Here is an 11,751-nt window from a genome sequence, read left to right on the forward strand (position 1 = left end):
TTTCTATAGCACTTAAGATCAAGGGTGGAATTCCACAGAGAGCACACACCTGACAAAGAATACACAAGATGTTTTATTGAAGTGGTCTTTCATTATGAAACGCATGCGATTCTTACAAAACTGACTTAGCACGTAAAAAGAGCTTAACTCTCCGAGAACACGTTTAAAAAATAAGCTTGAGACGTGTGAAACACAAACGTCAATTTTTTTTACATTTCTGCAATACATTTGCAAGTGATTTGTTTGACTTCCACAGGTCAAAAAGGCAGCAGCAGGCTGTAAAAAAAGCAAAAAATAGAAACACGTTGCTTTTTTTTTTTTTTTTTTTTTCTCCATCCACTGGGGTGGTTTCACTTCACAATGAGCCTTTAGATGGATTAGAAAAATAAATAATTGCACTGTGCTTTTTGGTCCAAAGCCACTGGTAAGATCTCCCCTGAGCATTACACCATGTCCGTGTGTCTGAACAAACGCTGGTCCCGGCCTGGCGGGAACTGCTGCGTCCAGTCGATGATGGCCGGTTTGAAGAGGCCGCAGCATCGCAGTTGGAAGAAGGATGCCAGGTTCCTCACCACACCCAAACTATTGAGAGATGATATTGCAATCATCGACATAAATCAAGACTGGCACGTGGTCAAAATCGGTGAAAAGTGACATCACTTGCGACAACTCACTTGTATGGATTTTGAGACAAGGACAAGGATTGTCTGTGATTTCTCGCGTGCATTATCAGGCTCATCCTCTCGGCAGTGGTCAGTCCGAGGAAAGCGATCTGGCCCAAAACGGATAAACAAGAGTAAATTTCTGCGCCGACTCCACGGCACGCTGACGAGCGCCTCACCTGGTAGAGCTGCAGGAGCAGAATGAAGCTGGACCAGCAGGTGTGGTACAAGGCCAACAGGAAGATGCACAGCAACCACGGAGAGCAGGTGACAACAGCAAAAGCCACTCCCACAAAACCTTGCTTCTCATAGTGTGGCATGCAATGTGTCGACCAGTCTGGAAACAGAAACACGTAAACATGAACACTTTGAGCGCCATTGATGTGAATAGTTATCAATCAGAACTGTAATGAGGAGTGCCAGAGACGGAAAATGTCGTCATTGTGATTATGACTCACACATCACACAACCGTAGAACATCCAGCCTCCCATGAGCGAGAGTGAGAGCAGGAAGATGACAAAGTATCGATGGTTCCTGGAGCCTGAAACAAAGCCAAAAAGGTTTCAAACTGAATTCACTTTTAAGAACGCACATTAAATTCAACTGCACCCAGAGAAAACAAAGGCAGCTGCATTTCGTCAAATTACTCGGGTGTTGGTCAGTAACTAACATTGCTGTTCATTAATTATAAATACAATGTCATAAAAAACCTGAGCTGAGAAATTGGATTGGCATCATATGGACATGTGGACATGTTCTTAAATCCAACACAATGCATTTATATGATCACACATTGTGTAATAGATCTACTGCATTAACTTTGCAATTTTTCTCCTACAATTGGTTCACCAAAAAATGCTTTTTTAAATTTTCTATTAAAGCTCATTAAATAATTGGCTATTTATTTATTGGAAATAATATAAGAAAAATATTAGTAAAATGTACAGTGCATAAAAATATTTAATTAAATATTTGGTTGATTTTAATGAAATCAAATACTAATAAAATCAAAACATCAATTACTATACTGCTTATCATTCAGAGCAGATCATTATTTTTTATTATTAAAGTAAACTAATTTACATACATATTTGTACATGTTTTCCCATCTAATCTAGTGCTTCTCAATTATAATTATGTGTTGTTTCGAACCGCCAGGGAGAAGAACATATTTCGCATCCCTCCAACTTGACTATTAATAATAATATTTGCCTATGAAATTGTTCTAAGTACACCTCTGCACACAAGCGAATACTCCCTGCGCACTTAGACAATGAAAGCATCACTGCCACCTACTGTTGTGGATGTGCAATTACACATTACACTTTAGTACAGCAAAATAATAATAATAATAATAATAATAATAATAATAATAATAATAATAATAATAATAATAATACAAAAATTCCTGATGTCACACGCGCCCCCAAGCAGAGGCAATAATTAGAGACAGGTCAACACATTAGCCTTGAAAAAAGAAGACTTGGGTCCAAGTAGGCAGAAGTGTGTTTTACCAATGCAGGTGTTGGTCCAGATCGAGTGATGGTCCTGCTTGGCTACACACGCGTCACATCTCTTGCAGTGGCTCGCTCGAACTGGTTTCTTAATCTGAGACAGATTCAAAGCATTGACAACAGTTACTGGCCGTTACCATGATAAACCTCTGCTGTGATTGAGCTCTTTTGCTGGAAGTCTCACCATACAGGAAGTGCAGAATATACTGGGGTCCAGACAGCCTGCCTCAGCCAACAACAACACATTCTGTCGAGGCAAGGAAACAAAACATTGACGTCCCTGACAATTGCAGCAACAACAACAACAACAACAAAAACAAAAACATTTTCTGACCATTTTCTTCTCCTCTTCAGTCGCCTTTACAAAGCCAGGGTCAGTCTTGCAGGCACGGAGGTAGTAATAGAGCAGAGCAGTGGCATTGAGTGTGAAAAGAACCTGGACTGCGGCGCTGTGGCCATGTGGGGGCGCAAATGTTAAGAAAGTGTCAATCAGCCGAGGAAGCTACAATGTCCATTGTAAAACTGGTCGACAATCAAGAACATATCGGCGGCTGATATATAAGATATAAATGAGAAGTGAAGGTTGCTAAGCTAACTCTTGACAAAACAAATGACACCTGCGAACGTTCCTTCAGTTAAAGGATATCTGGTAGGAACCAGAGGCACCAAGTGACAAGCATCCAGAAAACAGAGGCCATGAGAGTTGTAGCTGGTAGAAGTGACTGAAACATGGCACTGGGGAAATTCCTGTTGAGATACAATGATACAGTACAAGTACTACTACATACAGCTTCTTTACAATAAAAAAATAATAAGACTAAAGCTATTGATGTGTTAATCACATTTGTTCCATGTACTCAGCATATCACATTATATTTGGATATTTCACGTAACCTGTTGATGACATTGGTTCCGTTAAATCTAGAAATGTACAATCTGTATCATAGCTTATACAAAGTAAGACGTTTTAAAAATAACACATGAGATATGACAAAAACAAAATCTACTCCTGAATTTCCACAGATTTGTGTATTCATTTGTTCTAGCTGTCAAACTGTAAAGAGAGTTTATGGGCACCATGTAGATTATTTGACAAGAGCAAATGAACCTTGTGGCCAAACTGACTGCACCGAACACGCATACGAGCAGGATCCCTTTGAGCAACCACGAGTCTGAATCCATATCCAATATGGCAGCCAAACAGCCAAACATGGCAGTGGTAAGCAAAAACTGAAGAAACACCTGAGTGAATAAAAAAATAAAAAAATAAATAAATAAAAGCGCAAAAATGACATTATAAAGATGAAACGTAGTATGCTCGAAAGATATTTGTTTTAAGAGTCTCGATACTTTGTATTTGGTGACGATTCGTAAACAGCGCGAGTTGGCGCGGGCCCTCCCCTGTTGGACTTGGTTGAGCATGTTGATGAGGAGGGGGCTGTGCACCTGGTGGGCTAGCTCAAGAGGTGTGTGGCCCTGAGAGGGGAAAAACAAAGGGAACAGCGATATGAAGCATAACTTGGTTCTTTTATGACTTTTTTGTGTATTGGTTTGCGCTCTTATCTGGATCAGTTAGTCTGTAATAAAGTTTATGATTGAAAACTTTAGATGAAAGACGGCCGCTTGTGGTGTGTTTATATCTTTCAAAAACCAAACACATCTGTAAAGTATTTTCTCTGCTAGAAGAGCACTAAAACGATTCACTGAAAAACACATCTTTTGAGATGCAAGACAGCAAACAGCAACATGATGGAACATTCCAGTACAAGTCTGACAGTCAGACGAGGCTCCTTAACGGATCAACTCAGGAGAAAGCTGGCAAGTGAACTTCTCCGTCAACAGCGAGGCTTTAACTGTACAGTAGATGGCACCAGTATGAGGCTTACGTTGATGTTTTCTATATCCAAACTGGCTCCGGCCTCCAGCAGGACGTAGGCAGCGTCGACATTGCCCGCCAGCACGGCGCAGTGAAGCGGAGTGTTCCTGTTCACTTTGTCCACGGCGCTCACAGAAGCGTTGTTTTTGATTAAGAAGTTTGTGGGCTCAGGCCTGCAATGCAAAAATAAGTGTTGTAGTGGTGGACATAAACATTTACTGTACATCGATGGACACTCTAAGAGTCTTCAATGAAATGTACCCAATAATCTTCTGGGCTGCTAACATCAGAGGCGTCTGTCCATTGTAGTCAGGGCCGTCAACTTCCTGGAAGGCCAATGACAAAAAGTCAACATAGAACAAAAAAAGCACATATGTGTCGGGGCACTGACCTGTCCCTTGGCCATAAGATAAGCTGCTATGGCCATGTGCTGGAAGAGGATGGCCAGGTGAAGAGCACGATAACCTTCTCCGTCTGCAATGGAGGGATCTGCTCCATACCGTATCAGCTGAATGACCATGGGCAGGTGGCCCTGTCTGATCCGACAAACGCAAACTGTGCTTTATTGAACAAAGACAATGAGATCTAGAGACTGGCTGACGATATGCTACTATTAGCATAATACTAATACTCATTGATATTCATTCTTATTATTAATTTTGAAAACTTTTAGAAGTGGGTTCAAATGGTTTTGTCACCTTATGGCCCAATGAAGAGGTGTAGAGTTCAGGTCTCCCCCAAGCTGGTCAACTATTGCCCCTTTAGAAATGTAATACCTACCAAAAAAAAAAAAAAAGAAGCAAAGAACATCCATGTTGGCAGGTTTTTTAAATTTACATATTGATGTTATCAAAATGCACCTGCTAAAGCTAAGAATAAACAGTCATGCTGATATGCCCAATGATTTGGCATCTTTAAAAAAAAAAAAAAAAAAAAAAAAAAAAAAGACGATTTCCCATGTTCGTACTTCACCAGCTCCAAGCGATTGTTGATGGCCGCCCAGTGCAACAGCGACACGTTCTCTTTGTCTAGTTGCCTGACGTCGTATCCAGCTTCCACCAACTCCTTGCAGCGATCCAAGATGCCAAACCTGCATGAAGTGCACACAGTACTCATCAATGACATGCCAAAGATTGACAGCTCTCCATAATGTAAACACAAAACAGTGGGGAATGTGCACAAGTGTCTTAGCTTAGCAACATATGCTAAGCTATAACACTTGATCAACAACTGACCTAACATGTTATGTGCTTCTGTAGGTGCTGCTGTTTTGGTGAGCAAACAAGTCCAACAGTTATTTCTTGAATATTCTAGCATTTGAACAATAGCGTCAAGTTCGTCAACTGACATTAGGGCTGAACAATTTCCACTTTTCTGATCAAAATCAGGATTTTTGACAATGCAATCGCCATTTTTTTAAGGACTCTTACCCCACCAAGCTCACCAATAAGACACAACATGCTACCTGGGGAATTGCTATCTAAACCAATCAACTGTGAGCTGATTTAAATGTTATGACAGCAGTGAGAAAAGAGAGGACATTGCGTTTAGCACACAAAAAGGTGTGGTTCAGCAAATAATTTCTCTCATACTTCCTGATTCCCACAAGAGGAAACCTTTGCTCTGCTTTGCTCCATTTAGCTCGACTGCAAAAGTTGACTTTTTTTTTATGTTGCTTTACATATTTAACAACATTAACAACACCAAGCCTTGACATAAAAATCTCAGAATAACAATTTAGTATTCCAAAAAAACGGAACCTATGGCAAGATTCATAGCACAATTCCTAAGCGAATTGAGCCAAATGTATTTACAAAAGTCTTACTGCGATGCCTTGACAATATCCCAGCTGCTGCTGTCATCCAGGTGTGAGCGTTTCTTTGGCTGTTGACTGAGGTCCAACGCTTCATCTGCATTGTTGCCAAACTGGCCGTGAAAAGAGGGCACAAACGGGAGCCCCATCGCGCCAAACGCCGGCGCTCTCGGCCCATGACTGTGAGAATGACCTGAATGTCCATGGTGACAGCTGTCATGTGTATGACTGTGACTCTGCAACAATCCAAACAGAAAATAAATGTGCAAATTATTATGTAATCAGCTTCATTGTAATAACCAATGAATACTTACGTTATCAAGAGTCCTGTATTATTTGCTGTATTTGCATTTTCCTGTTTTTTCTTTTTCTAAAACTGGTTAATTAAAATATGTACTTGGCTCATCTTATTAAATAACTGCTTAGTTATTTAGATAGTTATTTAGTGTAAATACAATAAATTAGTACAATAAACACTTACCATCACTGACACTCATTTGCTCACGAAGAATATGACATGTGGCTTTGAGAAGACTAACTTGCAGCAAACACTACCACTACATTTCAGATTGGTGAGTATGAGAAAGATGCTTCCTGTAATGACTGCACACTTTCACTTTCACTGTCACTGACACTCCCCTCAGTACTCAACCAAACCCGAATTTCTAACCTGTAAGGTGGATGTCAACAGTCGCAATGATGCACATATGACCACAAAAGTGTCAAATGTCAGCTAACTAGCTAGCAGACTGTTTACTATTGGGCTGCTAGCACGAGGCTAGCGAGCTGAAGCTAACAATCTGACAGTTGATCAGGAAGGACAGGTTATTCCGCTTTGAAGCAACTTGCAGGCAGACTGGCTCGCCAATGCTAGCAAACTGACAATAAGTTCAAACGTGCCAAAACAAGTGACATCGCAAAGCAAGTAAAAAGGTCATACATAATCATATTTATTATAAAAGCAGACTTACATCGCTACCTTTGCTCCAATCCATTTTGTTGTGAAGGAATCAGGGAAAGTTACTGCTATCTGAAAGGCCGTGTCAAAATTCTACTTCCGCTACATGCCTTTCGGAGTAAAGGTAATTAACTCTAAATTAATGTTCCACCTTTGATACTATTTATGTATTATATAACATATTGGACGGTGTATTAAAATAATACATCGTTAACATATATGATGTAAAAACAATATTTAAAAGGACGTATTTTGGCTGGTGCCTCGTATACAGTATTACATAGGAAGTAATGTAATGTCCCTGCACTTCCACGTGAAAAACAGCTGATGGCGCCATAGTTCAATGAATGGAAACAAATGACCACACTGAGCATTTTGCAGTAGTCCCATGGGATTATGAAAGAACACGGCGGCGACAGATCACAATTGTTTATTGTTTTAAATAATACTAACCTTCCGTAACGCGGGTGATGGACGCAGTAATAAATAAAGAAATAAAGAAATAAATTTAGGTGCGCTGGTATTCAAATTAGGGCGCTTGATCATAATATATATATATAGGCATGAAAGAATTAATCATTAATTTAATCTAAACATTTTCTATAGCCAATCCCATCTGAAGTACACCCTGTAATGGTCGCGAAGCGATTGCAGAGAATTTATTCAAAATTCCAATCCATCCTGATCAGTTCTTTTATTGACTCTCATTGGATGAGGGAAGAAAATAATACAAGTACAAATACAATATGGCCAACATACTAATTTAATATCCTGTTATATCCCAATGTTGTATTTTTCCTTAAAATGACATGAATTAAATGTTCTCTGATCATGCACACATGCATGCGCACGCACATGCACAGACGCACTACACAGGATAAGCAGTCAGAAGCAATTGAAAATAGAGGAAGCAGGGTCATCCAGTGAAAACATGTAAGGTGATATTGGACAATAGAGACAAGCTATTAAGACTTGTGATTTAACAATGCTTAGAAGAGTCATTCACGCTACCATTTTAGCACATTGTGAACACTTACTGAACAACATTTTTGAGTATGTTTCCAGTCTGGCGGACTTTTACAGTTCTGTTAACGCAAAAGACTGCTACTCGGTCTACTACATTTTGGTGAGAGACTTTTTACAGCTTTCGGCAGCACAAACTTCCAGGCAAGTGGATTCAAAAAGCAAAACAAGGATTTGAACATCAAAAAATACGATTAGAAACTACGTTATACATCCATCCATCCATCCATCCATTTTCTTGACCGCTTATTCCTCACAAGGGTCGCGGGGGCTGCTGGCGCCTATCTCAACTGGCTCTGGGCAGTGGGCGGGGGACACCCTGGACTGGTTGCCAACCAATCGCAGCTACGTTATACAGTGATCACAATTGTTGTAAACACAGCAGCCTTGACATAAAAAAAAAAAAAAAAAAAAAAAAAAAAAAAATAAAAAAAAAAAATTGGCACAGCTGGTAATAATTTAAAAAGCGTGTACATATCTAACTGAACCCGACAGCCTGACTGTTTGATCCTAATGAGAATTCTGGGTCCCCTAATATGCACTGTTCACAGAACACTTAACTCAGACTCTCCTGAGATCTAAACATATGAAAGTGAGAAGACCAAGGCTGATGCAAGTTAATTATGATAATAAAGTGTGTGTGGGGGTTTGTGGGGGTGTGTGCGTGCGTGCACCCATCCATTGGAATCTCTTCAATCACCATAGAAAGGGACCAAAAATTGGTCTAAAGCTGGTGAGCCAGTTTTCTCTTTAATGTTGACAGATTGTTGGAAACGTTTCAAATCTATGTTTCTATACACAACAAATTCCGTTCAAATTGAGTTTAGAGTTCTTGAAGGGATTAATCCATTGTAACACATAACTTTTTTTTGTTTTGAGGAGCATCATTAATGAACTTCCAATATTTACAGTTCATTTCTACGATCGTCTTCTTCAGTTGAATCATTTATGTCTGTTCCTTTTGAGTTCATTTTATTAATACGTCTTCATTGCTTACACATTTGAAGTTCAAAGCAACAAAATTATTTTTTAAAGGTGTTAATTGTTCATGAAAAAGAATGAAGTTATCACATTAGTTGCAGACAAAATATTATCTTCTTATTGTTCAAAATGGCTCAATGAGTCAAGCATCCCTATCAAGTAACTCAGTGTAAATATGAGTAATCACACTCGATTGGGACTGAAGACCTGCAAGGCCAGAGCTGATGAATAGCGTGAGATAAAGGCAGCTAAATTATGTCCTGGGTGAAGACACTCAGATTGTCGGTCAGAGTTCAGGCAGGACAAGAGCTTCATCTTCGGGGTTCAGGGACAGAGCCAAATTACAAGATAGGATTATTTTGTGCTTTCACAGGATGGTCGAAGAGAGAGGATCGGTGGGGAGACATTACATAGTGACCCCCGGCTGGTTTGGAATCCATTCTTCTGCTGTAAAATCAGCTGAGCTTGGCCAAAGGAATGAAAAAGGTGAATCCAATTTTATACCTCTTCCTCTTGCCTGTGTGCGCTTAACATTGTCGCAATATGGGATAACATGATACAGTAGCTTACAAATTGCCTCAAAAGGGGTGCAAATGGTGGTTGTTTCGGAAGAATGTGCCTCAAAAGTGACAACAAATGAGTCATCAAAGCAATTCAAATCAGGATTAATAAAAAAAAGAAAAAAAAATATTTTTTTAGTAAAAATGAATCTCAACCAAACATTAATGAGTATAAAATGTCAATAATGTAGATAATAAAAGCAACCTCAAAACAATTCTAGTCACTTGTCACAGTATTGTTATGCTGAACTCTTAAACATTTAGTACATTTACTTCAGTTGTATTAATGTGGGGTTAACTTCTCTTTATATTTGGATGACAGCATGTCAAAAGGTTAATCAAAAATTACTAATTATTATTAAGGTTTTACGATGGTGACTCTTTTCACTCTTAGAGAACCAACAGAACAGACTGCTCAATTGATATTTTTTACTTGGATGAGGCAATGGTGATATCAATTTGACCGTGAATTTCTCTCCCATCCTATTTTTCCTCATCAGCCAGTACAAAAAATGATAAAATAAAATTAAATATTTATTTGGCATCTTTCACAAACTGGTTTCCATGGTGTTTGAGGACTCAAGTGCAGGAAAGCAAGAGAGCAGGAGTAATAAAAAAATAAAAATAAAAAGATGATGGATGGATGGATGGATGGATGGATAAGCCAAAATGAAGTATGTGGCAACCCAAAAATACCAAATTAACAAAGTAATTAACAAAAAATAAATAAATAAAAATACTAATACTGGAACAGAAGCAACAACAGTGAACTAACAAAGATGGAAAAGAAAAATGGCACACAAGGAAAAGCATGACAAAACAAAACTCAATCTAATCCAAACAAGATAGATCATGCCAGCATCTTTCAACCTTGACATACTTCAAAGGAAGTTTCCTTCACATAATCACCGATGGTTAAGGATGCTGCCTTGGAAGATTTTGACCGAACCAATAATCTTTCAATTGCTATAAAGGTACCATACTCCGGAGGAACATCTTTGCCCATTTTGAAGTGAGCAAGCCCATTTATTTATTAAATCAGACAATCTTTGAACCTTGAGGCAAGGCTGGTTTTGCCTGTATTTGCATCTGAAAGACATTTGGCGTTGATAAGTTGACGCTCACACTCATAAATCTTGTACCAACCTTCACGCAGGACATGGAACTGGTCCTTCCTTCTACCAAAGCCTTGGCCAAGCCTCCCATACTGGTTCAAATGTGCTCCACTTTAGCCTCTGGGCTTTTAGCTGTCCCATTACTCAGTGGACCTCGGCCATTTGGGTCACGTCTCATCCTTGTTCTGTCACATGAATGCGTGAAAATCGTCTCTTGACTTCTCCATCATCAAGCTGTGCAAAGTATTCCAAGCATGCGGAATTGAGCAGGCAGATCCGCCTCCTGCTAATGGGAAATTGATTAGTTATGGACGTGTGATTTCTCCGGTGACGATGAAAGATGGTAAGATGGTGGCTTCATTGCAAATCCTGTGAGAATATCAAGTTTTGAAATTCGAGTAAGACTCGAGTAAGTTGGAAGACTGAACAGGTTTCTGGGAGTTTTGTGACATTCTCTCAGAAATCAGCAACGTTAGAGATTTATTTTTGCCACATTCCCAGTCGTGTTCGCTGCTAATGTGGAGAAAGCATCCTCGTTACTTTACCCAGGGTTCACGTCTCTGTGCACTCTAAAAGCAGTTGGGTCAAATCTAACCAAAATTGGGTCAAAAAAGGGACTGACCCAAAGTTTTGATTTATTTATTTAAACCTTGTGTGGGACCCACGTTTACAAACACCAAATGAGGGTTAAACCAAAAAGTTGGGTCAAATGAAGAGCCCACCAAAAAACTCATTTTTATTTATTTTATTTTATTTTTTTAAACAAAAGTATTCTTTTTTTTTTTTTTCAGGACTAAGCAGGCTCTGCGTGAAAAACATACATTTGGGTCAAAAAAATAACGCAAATTGGGTCAAAAAGGAACCAACTCAAAATTTTGGTTGATTTATTTAGATCAAAAAGTTGGTTCATATCAATAACCCACCAAAGAATTTTTTCTTTTTTTTTCTTTTTTTTTACAAAACAACATTATTTATTTATTTATTTATTTATTTATTTTAACAAAACAACTCAATTTTTGGGGGACTAACCCAATTTTTTGGTTTCTACATGAAAAACAAACAAACAAATTAAAAAAATGCGTCAAAAAGGGACCAATCCAATGTTTTGGTTTGCATATTTAAACCAAAAGGTTGGTCTAAAGAATAACCCAGCAAACAACCCTTTTTTTTCCTAGGCCAAACCAAAAGAATAACCCAAAACCCATTTTTGGGGGGGTTGTTTTGTGTTATTCATTTGACCCAACTTTT

At 38.9% G+C, this 11,751-nt stretch overlaps 1 protein-coding gene across 3 annotated transcripts; it reads right to left on the reverse strand.

Moving 5' to 3' along the window:
• Positions 1-55: 55 nt before the first annotated feature.
• zdhhc13 (zDHHC palmitoyltransferase 13) lies at positions 56-6,918 on the reverse strand. 3 transcript variants are annotated; one of them, XM_077519436.1, is made up of 17 exons: positions 6,838-6,918; positions 5,879-6,102; positions 5,021-5,143; positions 4,752-4,829; positions 4,445-4,589; positions 4,315-4,379; positions 4,064-4,226; positions 3,528-3,653; positions 3,286-3,419; positions 2,822-2,924; positions 2,512-2,634; positions 2,362-2,424; positions 2,178-2,271; positions 1,121-1,204; positions 842-999; positions 675-772; positions 56-582 (listed from the first exon to the last, which is right to left on the reverse strand). In XM_077519436.1, exons 1-17 carry the CDS (start codon positions 6,859-6,861, stop codon positions 444-446), a joined length of 1,944 nt encoding a protein of 647 aa, XP_077375562.1. In that variant the 5' UTR covers positions 6,862-6,918; the 3' UTR covers positions 56-443. The 3 variants fall into 3 exon arrangements, with proteins under 3 accessions (XP_077375562.1, XP_077375560.1, XP_077375561.1); XM_077519434.1 differs by having other exon boundaries at positions 3,286-3,653; XM_077519435.1 differs by lacking the exon at positions 6,838-6,918 and adding an exon at positions 6,348-6,784 and having other exon boundaries at positions 3,286-3,653.
• Positions 6,919-11,751: the final 4,833 nt, after the last annotated feature.

Source organism: Festucalex cinctus, chromosome 4 (genome assembly GCF_051991245.1).
Source record: "Festucalex cinctus isolate MCC-2025b chromosome 4, RoL_Fcin_1.0, whole genome shotgun sequence".
In the NCBI taxonomy this organism is placed as follows: domain Eukaryota; kingdom Metazoa; phylum Chordata; class Actinopteri; order Syngnathiformes; family Syngnathidae; genus Festucalex; species Festucalex cinctus.

What these genes read in the sequence shown, in the direction of transcription:
- zdhhc13 (XM_077519434.1), bottom strand. Translation starts at nt 6,861, where the DNA reads ATGGATTGGAGCAAAGGTAGCGAT. An exon ending in GCAGCCCAGAAGATTATTGG is followed by an intron (nt 4,227 to 4,314) that starts GTACATTTCATT and finishes TTTGCATTGCAG; the next exon opens with GCCTGAGCCCACAAACTTCT. An exon ending in TATTCTGCACTTCCTGTATG is followed by an intron (nt 2,272 to 2,361) that starts GTGAGACTTCCA and finishes AATCTGTCTCAG; the next exon opens with ATTAAGAAACCAGTTCGAGC.